Source organism: Suncus etruscus, chromosome 8 (genome assembly GCF_024139225.1).
Source record: "Suncus etruscus isolate mSunEtr1 chromosome 8, mSunEtr1.pri.cur, whole genome shotgun sequence".
Lineage (NCBI taxonomy): Eukaryota > Metazoa > Chordata > Mammalia > Eulipotyphla > Soricidae > Suncus > Suncus etruscus.
The window spans coordinates 16270260-16288952 of NC_064855.1; the positions used below are offsets into that span (position 1 = coordinate 16270260).

The 18693-nt window shown below is 54.7% G+C and overlaps 1 protein-coding gene across 2 annotated transcripts; it reads right to left on the minus strand.

The window, feature by feature from the left end:
- Nucleotides 1-2258: 2258 nt before the first annotated feature.
- Nucleotides 2259-17227, minus strand: SIDT2 (SID1 transmembrane family member 2). 2 transcript variants are annotated; one of them, XM_049778201.1, is made up of 27 exons: nt 16749-16969; nt 14414-14535; nt 14009-14173; nt 13870-13915; nt 13477-13578; nt 13297-13380; nt 12334-12433; nt 11950-12015; nt 10690-10783; nt 10436-10488; nt 9775-9846; nt 9567-9638; nt 9304-9366; nt 8533-8651; nt 8332-8405; nt 8189-8255; nt 7660-7733; nt 7422-7545; nt 7167-7284; nt 6015-6151; nt 5711-5819; nt 5441-5517; nt 5219-5265; nt 4844-4949; nt 4227-4337; nt 2529-2642; nt 2259-2449 (listed from the first exon to the last, which is right to left on the minus strand). In XM_049778201.1, the coding sequence occupies exons 1-27, from the start codon at nt 16944-16946 to the stop codon at nt 2387-2389; spliced, it is 2577 nt and encodes an 858-aa protein (XP_049634158.1). In that variant the 5' UTR covers nt 16947-16969; the 3' UTR covers nt 2259-2386. The 2 variants fall into 2 exon arrangements, with proteins under 2 accessions (XP_049634158.1, XP_049634159.1); XM_049778202.1 differs by lacking the exon at nt 9304-9366 and having other exon boundaries at nt 16749-17227.
- Between the last annotated feature and the right edge of the window lie 1466 nt (nt 17228-18693).

An 18693-nucleotide genomic window follows, 5' to 3' on the forward strand; every position in this document is an offset into this window, starting at 1 on the left:
CACACTCAGGAATTACTTCTTTTTGTGTGTGTGTGTGTGTGTGTGTGTGTGTGTGTGTGTGTGTGTGTATGTGTGGTTTTTGGTTCACACTCGGCAGTGCTCGGGGGTTACTCCTGGCTCCATGCTCAGAAATTGCTCCTGGCATGCACGGGGGACCATATGGGACTCCGGGATTCGAATCGATGACCTTCTGCATGAAAGGCAAACGCCTTACCTCCATGCTATCTCTCCGGCCCCAGGAATTACTTCTGGCAGTCCTCAAGGGACCTTACGGGATGCTGGGGTAGGCCCCATGCAAGGCAAGTGTCCTTTCCCATTGTGCTATGGCTCCAGTCCATGTCCTTGAGTTTTATCTCCCATCTTCACTGGCTTTGAGCAGCCAACGTGATACGGTGGTCGCTAACATGGCTTGTCTTGCCCAGCTGGCTAAGAGTGGCTGAGGCACCCCAGAGCAATGATTGGAGACTTCCAATTTACCCTTCCCCAAAAAAACTTTTTTTTTTATTTTTGGTTTTTGGGTCACACCCGGCGTGCTCAGGGGTTACTCCTGGCTGTCTGCTCAGAAATAGCTCCTGGCAGGCACAGGGGACCATATGGGACACCGGGATTCGAACCAACCACCTTTGGTCCTGGATCGGCTGCTTACAAGGCAAACACCGCTGTGCTATCTCTCCGGGCCCCCAAAAAAACTTCTTTAGAGCCAACCTGCTGTGCCCTTCTTGAATCTATGGTCTTTGGGGGGTGGGACCCACACCCTTCGGCGCTCAGATGTTACTCCTGGCTTTCTGTTCAGGAATCATTCCTGGCAGGCAAGCTGGGGGGATCATATGGGATGCCGGGAATAAACCCGGGTCTGTCCTGGGTCGACCACGTGCAAGGCAAACACCCTACCGCTGTGCTATCTCTCCAGCCTCAACCTATGGTCATCTCTGGAGTTCAGCATAGAACTCAGCCAACCCACCACTGGAGAAGCACTGGGCCAGGGGAGAGGGGTCCTGAGTGAGGGTGTACAGCTATGGCTTCCCCAAAACAGTCTTCTCCCCACCCACCTAGATACTGCAGACAGGAAGCAGGTCCCTTGGTGAAAGCTTACTGAAACTATGATGTTGCTTCATTGGGAGGTGGGTAAGGGGGAGAAACATCAAGAAACACTCATTCATTCTCAACACCCCCACCAGAAAGGGGGTGCAAACCACAATGCACCGGTTCTTTAATTGAATGCAGACTCATTCATAGAAAACACAGATGCAACTGTTGCTTAGAGACTCAACTGAGAGTTCTGGAAGCGGGTCCAGACCCACCTCCCTTCCCTGCTCCTGCCCCAGGATGTGCTATATAAAAACACTTGGGGAGAGAATAAAACACACTGGCGGCAGAGTTCCCCGCTGTGGTATCTGGAATGGACCAGGGGCGATGTTGGGCGGCCAGAACTCGGGGCCCAGTTTGTGTAAACTCCAAGGTTCTGCGTGTGCACGAGTGTGGTCGCCTCAGAACTTGGCTGGAGACCGGACATGACAGGAGCCGGCCCTGGTCCTCGCAGGAGGCAGTATCGGGTTCCTTCTTCAGACAGGCACTGGGCGTTTTTGGCTGTGGGGGTGGCGGCATGGCAGGACTCCTGTGCACGCCCCAACTCTGTCCCTGCACCTTCCTGGGCAGTGTCAATGGCACTGAGAGGCCCCCACTGGGGCTTGGCAGGACTGAGGGTCTTGAGAGAAAACGGAAGGAAACGGGTGAGTTCTCCCCTCTGGTCCTGGGGTGGCAGGCATCAGTCTGGGGGCCAAGGGGAGGGGAGATGACCTCTAAATCCAGCCCCTCTCACCCAGGGGCTGCTCCAACTAGAACCTACTCCTCTGATCGGAGCAGAGACAGCACTGCCCAGGGCCCCCACAGGCCTTAGCACCGATAGACTGGCACCAGCTGGCTAATTCCCACCATCAAAGCCTCCAGCCATCCTGGCAAGCTGAGGAGGTTAATGATGGCAGCCAGGCACACCCCACAGGACAGGCTCACAAACAAGGTTTTGGAGTCCAGGAAGAAGAAAGGGTTGGGAGCTTCTGGCTAAAAGCCAGGGCGGGGAAGGGCAGAATGTGAGCTGAGACAGGCAGGGTAACACTTCCCTCCTTCCTGTGCACAGAAGAGAGGCCGCAGAGGGGACACGGGGGTCCCAACACTGAGAAGACAGCAGCAATGTGGCCAGTGGCTGGGGTTCAAAGGAGCAGGTCTCCTTCCTAGCCAAGGGCAGCTACAAGGCCCCTGGGGTCAAGCTTGGGCGGGACCTCCTGTCCCACTCAGCAGTCAACAGCAGCAGGCTGGGAGACACAGTCCTGGGCAAGGAGGCAGTGGAGCACGTAGCCCCAGGAATTAAGCGCCTGCCACCCCCCGCCTGCTAGAACACGTAGATCTTGTCACGCTGCACTGTGTCCAGGTCATCGTCCAGGGTCAGTAATACCTGGCAGGAGGCCAGCAAAGAGCTTGTCAAGCCTGGGGAGCGCCCACCGCCGCCCCACCCCACACTGCCCTGTAAGTACCAGGAAGGACCCGAACATGGCGATGGAGGAGAGAAAGTGCCAGATGTCATGATCATCAAAGAAGCCCAGCAGGATGCAGTCTCGGTTGTGCTCCCGGGACTCGGCGGGGGTTTTCTAGGGAGAAAGGGGGAGCATCTCAGTGGTCCACTCCCAGACATCCCTTGTGATGCTCTTGCTCAGGTCTTAGGATGGGGGTGGGTGGTACTCACTCTGACTACAGCTAAAGATTTGGCCCTAGGTAGGTTCCAGATCACCTACTGGAATAGCTCCTCCTACTGACCAGGCCCCCTAACATGGCCCCACACTCCTGTCAACCCACCCCTCCTTCTGGCCCCGCCTCCCCACTCAGCCCCGCCTCCTGTTACTAACCAACATCCTCTCCTCCCCTAGTCCTTCCAGGGTGGAAGATTCTTGGGGAAAGGCCTCAGGGACTCTGCTCTGCACTCATGACAATAGTCATAACAAGTGCCACTCAGGTCCTCCATGCTCCATCTGTAATCGTGCCCCAACAAACACTGGCAGAGCCTAGCGCTGGGATTGTTTGTGCTGAGGCCACAGAGATGACCAGACTGACAATGGCCACCACTGCCAAGGGGCTCAATTTTCACAGGCCCCTGTACGCATTCCCTCGCTCCAAACCCACCTCATTTGGGACTAAAGCGATCATTCAGTGGGAAGGGCTTGGCCTTGCATAAGGCCAGCTTGGGCTCAATCTTTGGCATTCCATATGATCCCCTGAGCACTGTTAGGATTGATTTTTGAGTGTAGAGCCAGCAGTAAGCCCTGAGCACTGCCAGGTGTGATCACCTGCTATCCTCAAGAAAAGAACCAAACTGAGGCCAGAAAGATAGCACAGCAGTAAGGCATTTGCCTTGCATGCGGCTGACCCGGGATGGACCTGGTTCTATTCCTGGCATCCCATATGGACCTGAGCTTCCCAGGAACAATTTCTTTTTTTTTTTTTTTTTTTTTTTTGTGGGGGGTAGTGGTGGTGGTCACACCTGGCAGCTCTCAGGGGCCTCTCCTGGCTCTACGCTCAGAAATCGCTCCTGGCAGGCTCGGGGGACCATATGGGATGCCAGGATTCGAACCACCATCCTTCTGCATGCAAGGCAAATGCCCTACCTCCATGCCATCTCTCCAGCCCTGCCAGGAGCAATTTCTGAGCAGAGCCAGGAGTAACCCCTGAGCATTACTGGGTGTGGCCCAAAAACCAATCAATTAATAAATAAAAATAAACAAAAAAAAAAACCCAAACCCTCAATTATTTCTTTCAAGTCACATTATCCAGACCTGTTCCCATCACTAAGGGTCTTGAATCAAAGCAAAGTGATCATGAAAAACAAAACAAATAAAAGTGATCATGAAGCCTTTCTGGACATTCTAATTCACAGACGACTCTCTGGTGCTGGCCTCCTGAATGGGCCCCTCCTGTCTCACTGGTGTCCTCTATTGCCCTGTAACCAGCAAGCTTTAAACCATAGTCCCCCTCTCCCTCTACATGAGCAGCATGGCACAGACAGACTATACCAGACTTAGATCTGATCACAGGACACAGGTCTGACCCCCAGTGGACAGCCAATAACATGCCAGGCTTCAAACCCCAGCTGTGCCACTCACAGTCCAGCTGACCTTGGGGGTCCCTGGACCTCAGCAGTCTGAAAGGCAGGTGCAGGTCCAGAACCTGAGGCTACTTACCTGCCAGGTGCTGAGTCCCTGGAAGAAGAAGAAGAGTGCAAAGCCCCAGACCACAGACGTGCAGATAATGCAGAGCAGAGGGATGAGTTTGATCCTTTCCCCACTCCGGAGCTGAAAGGAAGGTGGAGAGCAGCCTGAAGGCAGAGCCTTGCCCTGACCAGCCTAAAGGCTGCACTGCTGGCTCCCCAGAACCCAGGTATCCAACCCAGCTGCTTCTGGTGACTCAGACCATCATTAACCACTTACAGTGCAAGGTCCACTTGTCTCTAATATAGATACAACTCAGCCTGCATTCACCCTGGGCCTCCAGAACTCTGTGGTGCCAAAATGAACTGTCCTCTCTCACACCAGATGGCACAGGTGTGAGATGACCATTTGGAAGCACTTGGCCCACAGAGTATCTCCTCTCAACCCTTCCATACAGAACCTGAATGGCCCTGGATTTCACAGGCTCATTTTGAATGTGAAAGTGCTCAGCAAGAGGTTCTCAGAGAGCAGCCCCACCACCACCACCAGCAGGTACAGAAAAAGTCTCACTAGCTCTCCATACTGCCAGAGGCAGGTCGTGCCATTTCCCTGTCACCCAGTAGGCAGGAGTGCATGCAAGTGCCACCTACCTTCATAATAATGTAGAAGGCAAAGTAGAGTAGCAGGTTGCAGATGCCAATGGCTAACAGGTAGGAGGCAAAGTCATTGGGGCGCATGATGAGCCCGTAGGCAGCCCTGGAAAAGAAAGGGCTAGTGTAGCGGGGATGGGGTCAAGAGCAAGAGGCCCTCTCCTCACCTCTACCATGTTTTCTGACAACGTGGGGCCTGGTTCAGAGGCTCTCAGAAGATTCTAGAACCCCAGGTGCTTACACCTCTCTCCTCCCCCAATTTCTCATGCCAGAACTCAGAATTTTCCCAATAACCCTCCCTCACGCAGCCAGTGGCTTGCCACGTCCCCAAATGTCCACCCAGCCAGGCCACCACAGACAAATGGCCAGACTCACAGCGACCAGTTGATAATGTTGCCCATAACCAGCAGCACCATGCGGTCCTGGAGGGAAGCAGAGACACGGGGACTGAGAGGGGGAAAGAGAGACAGGGAGAGAAGTGGAAGAAGGCCCGAGTCAGCTGAACCCCCCCTCTGGGGTTGCCAGCCTCCTACCCCACCACCAAAGGGGGGAAAGAAAGCAGCAGAAGGTAGGAGGGCGGGGGAGCTGGGCAGGTACCACATAGAGGGGTCCGCTGCACTGCCGGATGCAATCTGTGTAGAGGACATGCAGGATACGCCGGCAGATGCCCGAGTCTGTAAGAGAGGGCCAGGGCTGAAGGGTGCAGGACCCTTATCTAGTCTGCAACCTCCAGCAGCACAGCTGCCCCCAGGCCTGCTTTGGGGCCTCTCTCACTCAATGACTCCCCAACTCTCCTGTGAGTGCCTGTCCCGCCATCCCCAGGATTCATTTTATAGTCAACCCCTCCCTGAGCAGACAGACCCTCACCCAGCTTCCAGCGACCCATGTAATAAAGCTGAATGCTCAAGAGCAAGGTGGCGATGATGTGAATAATGGAGAAGATGATCCAGAACGCCGTGTTCCCTTTACCAAACACCTGGGGAAGAGGAGCAGGGAGTGAGGAGGTGTTGAGACAGTAGCTCCCACATTTCCCATTTCTTTCCAGCCACCCTGGGGGTAGCAAGGATTCTGGGAAGGGTCCCCAGGGAAGGAGTAGAATAGCAATCTCTCCTGCAGGGGGAAAGGGGTGTGCTTAGGTGTGCACAGGTGAGCCAGAAGAGAGGAGCCTCACCACACCCAGCACAGAGAAGAAGATGACGATGGCCAGGCAGGCATAGGCGCTGTAGGCACTGGCGTTGATGTCCGGGTGTCGCTTCTGGTAGAGCTTTAACATGCACAGTCCAGCAATCATGTACATGAACGACGTGTCTAGGATGGAGGGTGTGGATGTGAGTTGCTGACAGGTCCAATGAGCCTTTGTCTGGGTGGGGGCGTGACCAGAGAATCAGACATAAGCTCTGAGCCTGAGAGCCTGGGTTGGGGAGTGGCCAGAGCTGCAGGAAGCTACAAGCATCATAATAAGCAGGACAGAGTAGGCGTCTTGATTTTCTCAAAGATAATCTCCTGGGTGGTCAGAAAGCTGCTGGCATGCTCCAGAAACCCCGATATCCCCTTGGCCAATACCCAGGGTCTGACTACCTTGAGAACAACACATGGTCTGAGGACTCAAACCCAGGGCCTCACAATACAAGCCACTACCCCCATCTGGCTTATAAATACCTATTTTTTTTTTTTTTTTTTGGTTTTTGGGCCACACCCAGCGATGCTCAGGGGTTACTCCTGGCTGTCTGCTCAGAAATAGCTCCTGGCAGGCATGGAGGACCATATGGGACACCGGGATTCGAACCAACCACCGTTGGTCCTGGATCGGCTGCTTGCAAGGCAAACGCCGCTGTGCTATCTCTCCGGGCCCATAAATACTTATTTCTTATAAACTAGGAAAAGCACAGAGATCCCAAATGGGGAGCTCTCGGCAGGGAGGGCGGCTTTTTAGCAAAATCCTATAGTCATATCTTTTCTCATCAGAGAAAGTTTAGGTTCACAGACATGTATTCTTTCCAGTTTCTTTGCCCAAAATTATTGTATTGACAGTGGGCAAGGTATCTCTCATTTTGCCTAATGAATTTCATCCTGTTTATTCTAGATTCCACCCTTGTGGATCTCATCTAGATCAACACAGAGACCTGGCTTTCTCAGTTATGACCCCTCTGCATTTTTATTTTCTCTGTCCTTTTCTAGTAGTTGCTGCTCCTAAATACATAAACACATCTTCATTCAAAATAAATATATTCTTATCCTTAATCCTGTCCTTTTCCTTTATATCTCATCTAGGGATCCTTGTGGGACATGTGGGGAGGGTGGAAGACTCAGGTCAGCCTCTCACCAAACTGGAAATTGGTGTAGTTGGGGCAGACGTGGTAGCAGGCGCTGAGCAGCCCTTCCATCATCAGGGCCGTGCCCATGGCATAGAACAGGCCGAAGTGTTTGGGGATCCCACATTCCTGGAAAAAGAGATTGGTGAAGGTGGGAAGGCAAGAAGGGAGGGAAAAGGTCTGGGAGGGGGATGTGAGGATGGTGGTAGAGCTGGGTTCTGCCTGCCCCGGGATGGGGGGCTGCCCTTGAGTCCATAGCTACACACCAGGGCACAGACATCATTTCGAAGTAGTGCCCGGTTATGGTTGATCTCCCGCTGTAAGATGATGAGCAGGAAGAGGAGCCCCAGCAGGATGTACCCCAGGTTGCTAAGGATGTTGTTGAAGGCGCTAAGGGGACAAGAGGAGAGACACATGAGACACATGGGCTCCTTCCTACCAAGAGGGGTTTCTACAGAGGCCCTGTTTTCCACATCCCCTCCCAGCGGCTTACAGGGCCCCCACCTGAGATTGCCCAGTGGGTGGGCACAGAGGAAGTTGTAATAACAGATGTCCTGGTTCCCTGTGACATTCACCACCTGCAGCAGGAGGGGGGAAAGAAGGGGGTTGCTGAAGGCCATCAACCATGTGACACACACACACCCCCCACAGGAGTGAATGAGCACATTTACTGGTCACCCCACCTCTGGTGAAAACCCTGGGGCCTGCCCTGACTGAGTTTCGTAGCCCACAGGAAAGAGAAAAGAGAAGGGAAACCAAAACTCGAAGTGCTAGAGCTTTCGGTTCCTGTATTTCCAAGTCCCCTGGAGAGCTCTTTCACAAGGACTGGGCCCCAGACTAGTCTTGTGCTTAGGGACAGAGAGGGGTTTACTGATGGTCACCCTGCAGTGTGTGAGGAAGCATTGGGGTTCAGATCAGGGCTGCTGACCCAGGGCCAGTGCTGGTTCCAGAGTCCCAGATGGAGGGTCTGTCTGGGGGTGGTCTAAGAACCTGGCTGGGAAGGGAAAGGGAGGTGAATTCCAAGTTTCCTCACCGTCTGATATGTGATCACCAGCTGCACCACAGGAAGTGCATAGAAGACAGCAATGGTGGCGATGTTCCTGAGGAGCAGGAGGGCGGGTTAGGCTGCGGCGTAGAAGGCCCAGCCAGTAACAGGCAGTTCATGGCAGCACTTACCAAAAGTAGATCTGGTACTTCTTCCGCAGGATGCGCTTGTCCTTGCGTGCCAGGTCGGCCACATAAAGGTATTGCTGGGGAGAAGAGCTGGAGTGAGCCCTGCGCCAGGGCCATCAGAGGGGAGGACAGGCCAGAAGTTGGTGCTCAGGTGCTGGGCCCAGCACCCACCCAGCCCCCCTTGCCAGCATGGGGGTAACACACCTTGGTGCGAATGACATTCTTGTCGGAATCGATGTCTGTCAGTGTGTCATAGTCGTCCTCCTCCACAGAGCTCATGGAGTCCAAGCGAGGCCGCGTGCCCACGGAGTCCAGGGGGCGTTCTAGGTGAGGGGGGGCAGCAGGAGGGAAAAGAGGGCTGCCTTGTGGGCACAGACTCCATGTCCATTCCCTCCCCTTTGCCCCCCAGCAGTTGTCACAATTACTAGGCAGTGGGAAGAGGCCAACTATGGGCCTGGCAAGGTCATACGTGGGCTCAGGCCCTGGCTGAGCCCTGAATTGGGCCGTGCAGGGCACTGAGCACAACCTGGCCACTGGAGAAGCAGCAGGACTCGATTGGGACCAAGTCAGGATGATTAGGAGGGTGCAGCCCTGCGGGTTCTGAGAAGACAAGGTAGCCGGGCCAGACAAGACTCCAGGAAGATGAGGGCATGTTCTTTACTCAGGCTTCCAGAAGTTTCCTTCTGTGACCCCTGCCTGACCAAAGGCTCGGGGGTGGGGGTGGGGGGCACAACATGGCACCCCTAGCCCAAAGGCCAGACAGTGTAGGTGCCAGTAAACCCTCAGAGAGGTCTGGTCTAGGAGTAGCTGGGGCCGGTGCCTGCTTCTCAGAAGACACAGAGCTGGCAATTACTGGCATTAGATGGGAAAGCCATGCACAAAGCAGCCTTTTGCCCTGGAGCCTGCTTGGCCCCAGTCAACTGCCCTGGCAGGAGCTGATTGGCAGAGTAGCCCGCACCCCCACCCCACATCTACCCATGGCAATGCACAGCTGCCGCATCTGGCCAAAGGGGAGGCGCCGCTTGAACTGGTCGTGCCCTTCAAAGGAAAGGGAAAGTTACCAGGGACATGGGGCCGGGGAAAGGAGGACACAGGAAGAGAAGAGAGGTATAGGGGGGAACCACAGCAGGCCCAGCCCTGCTTCCAGAATCTGGCAGAAGAGGCAGCTGCCCACCATCAGGGTTTACCAGTCAGCACCCACTCAGCACCCAGTGCCTTGGCCCTGCCTGCCCACTTACCTGGGTAGCTGTAGGACAGGTCCCCACTGCCTGTGCTGTCCACCAGCCCATCCGTGGATCCTGAACCGTTCTCTACATGGGAAGGGAATGATGAGGAGGGGGGGACAGAGACTGTAAGAAAGGGGCGCTACACAGCAGCAGAAGTCAGGGACATGGTGGAGGGGCCTAGGCTGGAAGCAGGAGGCACTGCCCCAGCTTTGTCACGTACCGAAGGAGCCATAGTTATAACCTTCATAAGGGGAACTTCCGGGAAAGGAGTCGGCCAAGATCCGGGGGTGACCTGCAGGGAGAAGCCAAGGTTTCCTGAGTCCCAGGGTGAACCCAGATGGGGCAGGTAGTTGTGCCTACCAGCAGCAAAGCAGCACAGCTCCCTCCAACCACCATCCCTCCTCCCTGGTAGCACTGTGGACCCTGAGTCCTCCCTGGAGAAAGGTCAAAGGATAGACATGTTCTAGATCAGCAGCAACAGCAAAGGTGGCATTGGCCTGCCCGGATCAGCCCCGTTTCCTCCCTCCCTCCATGCACAACTCTGCAGAGCACCTTGCACCCCTGCATCTGGTGCTTACCAAGGAGAGAAGCTGAGAGACAAGGTCCCAAGTGGAGAGAGGACAGAAAGAGAAGGCAGGGAGAGAGGAGGGAGAGAAAGTAGTGTTAATCATCCCAGACAGAGACCCCAGGCAGAACAAAGAGCTAGCCCAGGGTAAATGCACACGGGCTGAGGGTGCTCAACGCTGGTTCCTGGCCACCAGCAGTGGTGCTCCCCATCTGAAGGACAACTAGGCCCTCCAACCTCCGAAGGAGTCGATCTCCACTGTCCCCTCTGAAACACAGCAAGTGCCTGGCCCTGCCCGCCCAGACTCCCTAAGTACCACTTTCTGGGCAAGCTCGATCCATGGCCACAAGAAGGGTCTTCTTCCTCTGCCTGTGGGTCACAGTTAGGAGAAAATCAGCTCGGGAACAGCAGCAGTGGCTTGCATTCAACCTTCTAGCCTAGGCCCCAATCTCCCATCCAAATTCTGGTGTTCGTCCCCTAAAGCCATGGGGTCTAGGGGGTCCCTGTTTGACTGTGTCCTGCCACGGAGGCCTCTCCCCACCACCCCTCACTAGGAAAGTTCCACTTTACCTCCAGTTCTCCCAGCATGCCAGGAAGACAGTCAGCAGGTAGAAGGAGAGGAATATGCCCAGGCAGAAGAGCATCCCACCAACATAGGCCTCGGCTGAAGAGGGGAACAGAAGATGAGCCCTGGCTGAAGGATGTCGGCTCCTCTCCCAGCCCAGCCAGTCTCAGCCTCAACCTCTGCTCTCAATTAGAATCTTTTGCTGGTCCTTCCTTCCCAAACTCTCCATCCTGACACAGCTCAGGGATCATGTCCTCCAGGAAGTCTTTTCTGCCCTATGCTGGGCGACTTGTCCACTCCCCCAGCAACGTCCTGCCCCCCCCCCATCAGCATGGGTTCCCCAGGGACCATAGCCTAGCCCAGCACCATGAACACAGAAGGTGCTTGATCAATATTTGCTGGATAAATAATTCAAGAAAAGGCAGCTTATTTCTACCGCCCATCACAGTCCTTTATTTTTATATTTCTTTTTCCAGTTTACAAAGGGCTCCTTTAGTCACTCAGCAAATATTTACTGAGCACAACGGAGGGGCCTAAAACTTTCTGATTAATTTTGTCCTAAACCCCACAACCTAGAGAGGCCATGGGCTAGATTCCCTTGCTCTGTTCCAGAGCAGAGCAAACATTCTTGACAAATGCTCATGAGCTCATGTTCTTTTTTTTTTGTTTTTTTTTTTTTTTTTGGTTTTTGGGCCACACCCGGTGACGCTCAGGGGTTACTCCTGGCTATGCGCTCAGAAGTCGCTCCTGGCTTGGGGGACCATATGGGACGCCGGGGAATCGAACCTCGGTCCGTCTCCTAGGCTAGCGCAGGTAAGGCAGGCACCTTACCTCCAGCGCCACCGCCCGGCCCCTGAGCTCATGTTCTTTTATTTTTATTTTTATTTTTATTTATTTTTTTTGGTTTTTGGGTCACACCCGGCCGCACTCAGGGGCTACTCCTTGCTCTACGCTCAGAAATCGCTCCTGGCAGGCTCAGGGGACCATATGGGATGCCAGATTTTGAACCACCGACCTTCTGCATGCAAGGCAAATGTCCCACTCCCATACTATCTCTCTGGCCCTGAGCTCACGTTCTCAAAACCTAGGCCTGCCTGCTACGCTCAGCTTTCTGCACCCCACCTGACTGAACGCCCTGACCATGGAGTGTGTGTGAAGCCCACAGAACACCCCTTCCCCTCAGACCACGCCTCCCCAGACACGGGTCACAGCACCTAGAGGAAGGGCCAGAGGCAAGAGCCTGTCATTCAGCTGCCCACACTCACATGTGACCGCGCGAGACACCAGCACTGACAGGGTTTTTTGGCGGTGTCCTTGATCAACCGGTTCATCTGAAAGCAAAATGTCAAAGTGGCTTAGAAAGTGGCTTGAAGTTGTTGTTTGGCTAGAGTTGGTGGGATCAGGTCTGGGAGAGTGCTGGGACTTAAAAACTATTTCAGATGTCAGGCCCATACGTCAGTAATGCAAGCTCCCGAATCACCCCAGAAGCCTTCAAGCCAGCACCAAAAGTGCCTCCTAGCAGCCAAGGAGAGGGTTCGACATGCTGGAGCATGCTTTGCATGCACAAGTGGAAAGATGACACACATGCAGGTTGAGAGCACTGGCTGGTATGCAGCAACCACCCCCACACCCCCTAAATATATATGTACCTTCTACAAAGGGGTAAAAAGGCAGCGACCCTCCACAGGCCTGGTCTTCGGTCTTCACCACTACCACCACGTAAAAGCTGTTGCTGGGGAAGTCTTTGCGCTGCCAGGGGGAAACGGGGAAGATGAGCACTACCACCCTACCACCACCCCCACCACCCCCACTCCCCCCACCCCACCCCACCCCACCCCCCGCAGCAGTCCCAGAAGGCCTCCTCAAGCCAGGCTGGACAGAACTGCCTGGTCTGCATATTATCTTTGTGCTTTTTTTTTTTTTTTTTTTTTGAGTCACACCCGGCTGCTCTTAGGGATTACTCCTGGCTCTGCACTCAGAAATCGCTCCTGGCAGGCTTGAGGGACCATATGGGATGCCAGGAATCGAACCACCATCAGTCCTGGGCCAACCCTGTGCAAGGCAAACACCCTACTACTGTGCTCTCTCTCTGGCCTCTGGTCTGCATATTATCTGACTTATTCACCCCAGCTCTGAAGAGAAAGGGGCTAGCACCCTAGGGAAGTTTCCAAAGGCAAACAGGGGTCACACTGCCAGTGAGAGGATTGTCTATACTGCAGGCAAGTGTTGTGTGTCTATGTGTGTGTGTGTGTGTGTGTATGCGTACACCCCTATCATGGGATCCCCCAAGAACTCCCTCAACAGAAGGGGATGTTGGGAGGTAAACACAGAATCCCTGTCCTAACCCTGATTCTGCCTTCACCCAAGGCAGCAGGAAGCATGTCAAGGGTCCTCCCAACTGCTGTGGCTGAAGCAGACAGGCCTAGCCAGAGGGCCATCGTGACAAATACCAAAAACATTTGTCTAACTGAATCTCAGGGAACAGCAGAAAGACTCAAGTCTGTGCACAGGGCAAGAAGGTACAGGGGTAGGAAGCAGGATTCAAAAACTGCCACCCACCATCACCCCACTCAACTCCACATGCCTTGGTTTGGCCCAGGCATGTCGCCTACCTGAACAGTGATGGCCGCCTTCTTGGTCATAGTCTGGTACATGCCGATGAAGGCAACATTGTTGTCCAGATCATATACAGGGCACTAGAGGGGAACAGAAGGAAGGTAAGCAGGGTCCCGGTGCCCTGCCCTTTTCTGCAGCCACCCCCCCCCCCCCCCGGCTCCCCAAGGACCTCTTACCAGGACATCTTGGATGGAGATGACCGAGCAGGGGAAGGCCTTGCTGGAAGTCACCTTGACAATCACTGAGTCTACACCATCCGGGAATTCATACTTAAAGTACTGGGGGCAAGGCAAGGGTGAGTGTGGAGAACCCAGTTTCCTAAAGATGTGGGTGCTGACCCCTAAAAGGGGGTTAGAGGGCTGAGTGGTGGAGTCCCTGGGTGAGAAAGACTTGGGCCGGAACAGCCCCATTTCGGGAACACCCCCGTCTTCAGAGAGACAATTTGTGTTGTCCCCAATCTCTGTGCTGTCTCTGATCACTGAGTTCTCCCTGACCATCTGCTTAGCACCGTACAGGTGCACCCATATGCCTGGCAGAGCAAGCGATCAAGAGAGCAAGCAAGAGCTTACTTGGGGCTGTGCAGCAGTCGTGTTGAAGCTGAATTGTTCTCCAGTCCTGTCAGCAGTAGACAGAGAAGACCCAATGACTCAGGAAGGGTCTGGGAAGGGGCCCATCCCAGGGTCCCCAGGTGCTCCCCAGTGGGCAGACCTGAGCACAAAGTCATCGATCCGGCTGACCCGAAGCTGGTATTTAGTGTTGATGGGAGAGAGTGTGGATACATCCACATAGAAGAACTGGACCTCAGACTCGTTCTTGGTTGGGGGCTGACACAGCGTCCGTTCCACCTTTTGGTAGAGATATTTGCGCTGATACCTACAGGACCAAATGAGGCCAGGAGTCAGGATGGGTTACCGTCACAATCAACCTGCCATGCCAGTGTCTCCCGCCCATCTTGACTGCCTTGCTTGGCCCTACCCCAGGGCCTGGCCTAGCCCTTGGGCTCAGGGTAACGGCGAGAACCCCAGTTGGAGGCCCCAGACAAGGCCCTGGGTGAGGCTCTGGGCACAGCATGGCCGAGGCCTCCCCCCTCCCTGAGCCCCAGGTACTACTCACAGCCCTCGCAGGATTAAGGGCACCTGGAAGGACACCACTGCTTCCTCCTGGCGGACCACGAAGAGCAAAGGTGCGCTCTTCTGCTTGTTCAGGACGTTTACGGACACTCGCACACCCTCTGTCTGCAGAGACATGACCAAGGCCCCCAGTGTCCGGTGACACTGCCTCTGCCACCACCACCCAGGACTTTGACAACCCACTATAACCAGGAGGCACTACTTCTGTCCTGGAGAGCCACCCAGCCCCTCAGCCTGACCAGCACCCTCTCCTCCATGAGGGACAGATGGCAGGGTGGTGGGAGAAGGTGGCAGGGCTGTGCCTTGGCCACAGACCCCAAGTTACTGCAAGAAACACTTGGCATCCCATCTCCATGGAGATATGTGGGAATGTAAACACTAGAGCAGGCAGTGCTGCTAATGGCTGCCTTGGAAGGCCGAAGTTCCTACTGAAAAGGAGCTCAGGGGCCAGAGAGATAGCATGGAGGTAGGGCATTTGCCTTGCATGCAGAAGGACGGTGGCTCAAATCCCAGCATCCCATATGGTCCCTGAGCCTGCCAGGAGCGATTTCTGAGCATAGAGCCAGGAGCAACCCCTGAGTGCTCCCGGGTGTGACCCAAAGACCAAAACAAACAAACTAACAAACAAACAAACAAAAGAGCCCATTCCAGACTGGATTTGAATGACAGTACAGTAGGTAAGGCGTTTGCATTGCACATAGCTGACCCAGGTTGGATCTCCAGTTTCCTATAAGGTCTCTCCCAAGGCTGTCAGGAGTGATTCCTGGGCCGGGCGGTGGCGCTGGAGGTAAGGTGCCTGCCTTGCCTGCGCTAGCCTAGGACGGACCGCGGTTCGATCCCCCGGCGTCCCATATGGTCCCCCAAGAAGCCAGGAGCAACTTCTGAGCACATAGCCAGGAGTAACCCCTGAGCGTCACAGGGTGTGGCCCAAAAAACCAAAAAAAAAAAAAAAAAAAGGAGTGATTCCTGAGCACAGAGTCTGTGCCAGGTGTTACCCAAAAGACACACACACACACACACAAAAAAAAAAAAAGTAAAAAGAAAAGACATCTAGCCGGAGAGATAGCATGGAGGTAAGGCATTTGCATTTCATGCAGAAGGACTATGGTTCAAATCCTGGCATCCCATATGGTCCCTGTGCCTGCCAGGGGCAATTTCTGAGCACAGAGCCAGAAGTAACCCCTGAGCGCTGCCGGGTGTGACCCAAAAATCAAAAAACAAAAAAGTAAGAAAGAAAGAAAGACAAGACAAGACATCCAGAAGACGGGAGGAGTGCAGTTGGGGGCAGGGGGGGGGAGGTGCAGAGGACTTGTTAAGTGCCACATTCTAGCCTCAGTTCTGACCTGGGAGGAGCCACACAAGGGGAGCACCACCCTAGGAAGACTCATGTGGAGGGTGTTGATGGGATGTGCACAGGACAGTAGAGCACAGGGCATAAAGTCCTGCAGTGAGTTCTGGGGTGCCCATGGAGCAAAGGCTGCAGTGTCAGCATGCCCCAGATACGGGGAAGAAAGTAAGAAAGGACACCAGGAAATCCCATTCCCACTTGAGAGCATGGAGGTGTTTGGAAGGCTGGGTCCTGAAACTCTCTCAGTCCCAGCCCTGCACTCCCTGACCTAAATATCCCAGGGGCAGCTCTGGCAGTGCCCGTGGTTATGGCCCAGGGGGAGAAAAGAGAGGCAAAGAATTGAGAAAGATATTCTGCACAGGAAAGACAAACTCCCTTTCTCCTCCCACTCTGCTTGGAACTGGTCTTATCTCTGCCACAAGGCCAGTTGGCCTTCTAGGCCTATTAGAGGGGGTTAAGTCTGAGAGATGTCTGTAGTTCTTTCCAGGGGCCAGCTCCCCAAGGACTAGAGAGACCTAGGCTCTTAAATTGCCTGGGCAGAACCTTTCCTAGTTCTGACTTGCTTTCCTTTCCCAGGAGGGTTCTGAGTGAGCCCAACCCAGTAGTAGCAAGCCTCCTTTTGCACCCAGGCCCTGAGCTACCAATTCCGGATAATGGGTAGTGGAGACAAGGCCAGTCCTGCAAGGACAAGAGCTATTGAGAAGAGTGATCGCAACTACGGGGGGGGGGGGGGGAGCGGGGTACAGGAATGAAACAATTTAAGAAATAATTTGGTGAAAGCTTCCAGGGGCCAAGCAGCTTAGAGTTCCACTGTGTTGCTGGAAAAAAAAAGAAACCTGGAAGGAGCAACCTGGAAGGGTGGATGTGAATTCCACAAGAGCCAGCAGCAAGGGGGTGTCAGTGCCAGGATCCCCTGGTCAGCATGCCAACACCACCCCCTGATCTCGGGGGGGGGGGGGCCATCCCTCACCCGGTTGCGGGTCACGGTGTGGTTGAAGGTGTAGATGTTAACCAGGTCGCTGTTGACCTCGTCGGTGTAGTAGCGCTCGAACACGGCGTCTTTCTGCGACACGTTCTTGGGTCCCAGGGCCCCCAAATGGCCCTGGGCGACCGAGGCCACCACCACCAACACCCGGAGCGCCACGACGGGCAAGCCCAGAGCGACCATGGCCCGACCGGGGTGGCGTTGGAGGCGGCGGCGGTGGCGATGACAGGCGACGGGACACCTCCGGGACGGGTGGCAGGCCCCGCCGCAGCTTCCAGCATCTCACCAGGACCAGAACTTTAACCCCGGACCGAGATTAGGAAATGTCCCCTCCCAGGGAGCCGCTCCCAAGGGCCCGGGGAGGGGTGGCGAGGGGCTGAGCCGTGCGCCCCGAGACAGGGCCCCTTGCCCCGGGATCGTGCTCGGTGGTCGGTCCCCCAGACCCTTGACAGCTGCCAGCCAGCCAGGGCCGGGCGATCGGGACGATCAGGAGTGGCTGATGGGTTGCCCGGAGCCCGGAGACGCCGGGAAGGAGGAGGAGGGACGGGACGGAGGAGCGGCGAGTCGAAGGATCGAGGGCCAGGGAGGAGCGTCCGAGGGCGAAGGGGCTTAAGAGCCGCGCGCGTTTTTAATTTTTTTTTTAGGACGCGGGCCCTTTAAGAGCGGGCGGACGCGGCGGCCCCGGAGCGCGGAAGTCTGGCGGGCGGGCGGCGGCGCGGGGCGGTAAACAGCGGTGCGGAAGCCCCGCCCACTGACGTCAGGGGGAAACTGACAAGGTTTAAAGGGACAGTTTCTGGTCTGATCTTAAAGGGGCCGCCGCAGCTGACCCGCCGCCCGGGAGGGAGTGAGAACGAAAAGGCCGACGACGTCGTTGCTTCCATCTCTCTTCTTTCTCTTCGGATTCTCGGATAGGCTCCGTCAATGACACTATCCGACGTTGTCTGGAAGGCTCTCTCTGATTTAGGAATGTAGACACACACACACACACACACACACACACACACACACACACACACACACACCCCTCACCTAAAGAAGGCTCTCTCTGATTTAGGAATGTAGACACACACACACACACACACCCCTCACCTAAAGAAGGCTCTCTCTGATTTAGGAATGTAGACACACACACACACACACACACACACACACACACACACACACACACACCCCTCACCTAAAGAAGGCTCTCTCTGATTTAGGAATGTAGACACACACACACACACACACACACACACACACACACACACACACACACACACACACACCCCTCACCTAAAGATTGCTTGTTTGCAGGTTTGCTAGGGGACTGACAGTGTCCATTAACCACTCAGCAGCCTCCAGGGCTTTTTATCTATGGGCAGAGGCTCACTGAAATATAGTGACTTTTCATCTCGTGCACCAAGGGAAAACAAAATAAGAAAAACAAATTTTGGGTTAGAAAGATAGCTCAATGAATTGAATACAGGCTTTGCATTAGGGAGGCCGGTGCAGACCATGGTGCACAGAACACCTCTATGTTGCAAGGAATCTGGGGCACTGAGCCAGGAGAGGTCCCTGAGCACCAGCAACTGTGTCCCATTCCACACCACAAAGAAAATGTGTGGCAGGGTTAGAGAGAGAAGGCTTAAAGGGATGGAGTACCAGCTTGGCCTGTGGGAAGCTCAGGTTTTAATCTCTGGGACATTGTACCCCACCCTCGAACTCCCACCCCAACCATCCACTTACATCCACTTATTGCTAAGTGTGACAAAAATAAAAACAAAAACAAAGATCAGTGTTATGTCAGATAAAGTTTCTGATGTTCAATCCCCATACCCCCCAGGGTCCCTCATACCCACCAGGAATGATCCCTGAGTTTAGAACCAGCCCTGAGCACTCCCTGAGCACTGGGCTGGGTGTATCCCAAAAACCAAAACAAAGAAACTTT

Coding starts and splice junctions, on each gene's coding strand:
- SIDT2 (XM_049778201.1), bottom strand. CDS start 16,946: ATGGTCGCTCTGGGCTTGCCCGTCGTGGCGCTCCGGGTGTTGGTGGTG. Junction 10,489..10,689: donor GCATGCTGGGAGAACTGGAG/GTAAAGTGGAAC, acceptor TGTGACCCACAG/GCAGAGGAAGAAGACCCTTC. Junction 5,266..5,440: donor GCAGCGGACCCCTCTATGTG/GTACCTGCCCAG, acceptor GCTTCCCTCCAG/GACCGCATGGTGCTGCTGGT.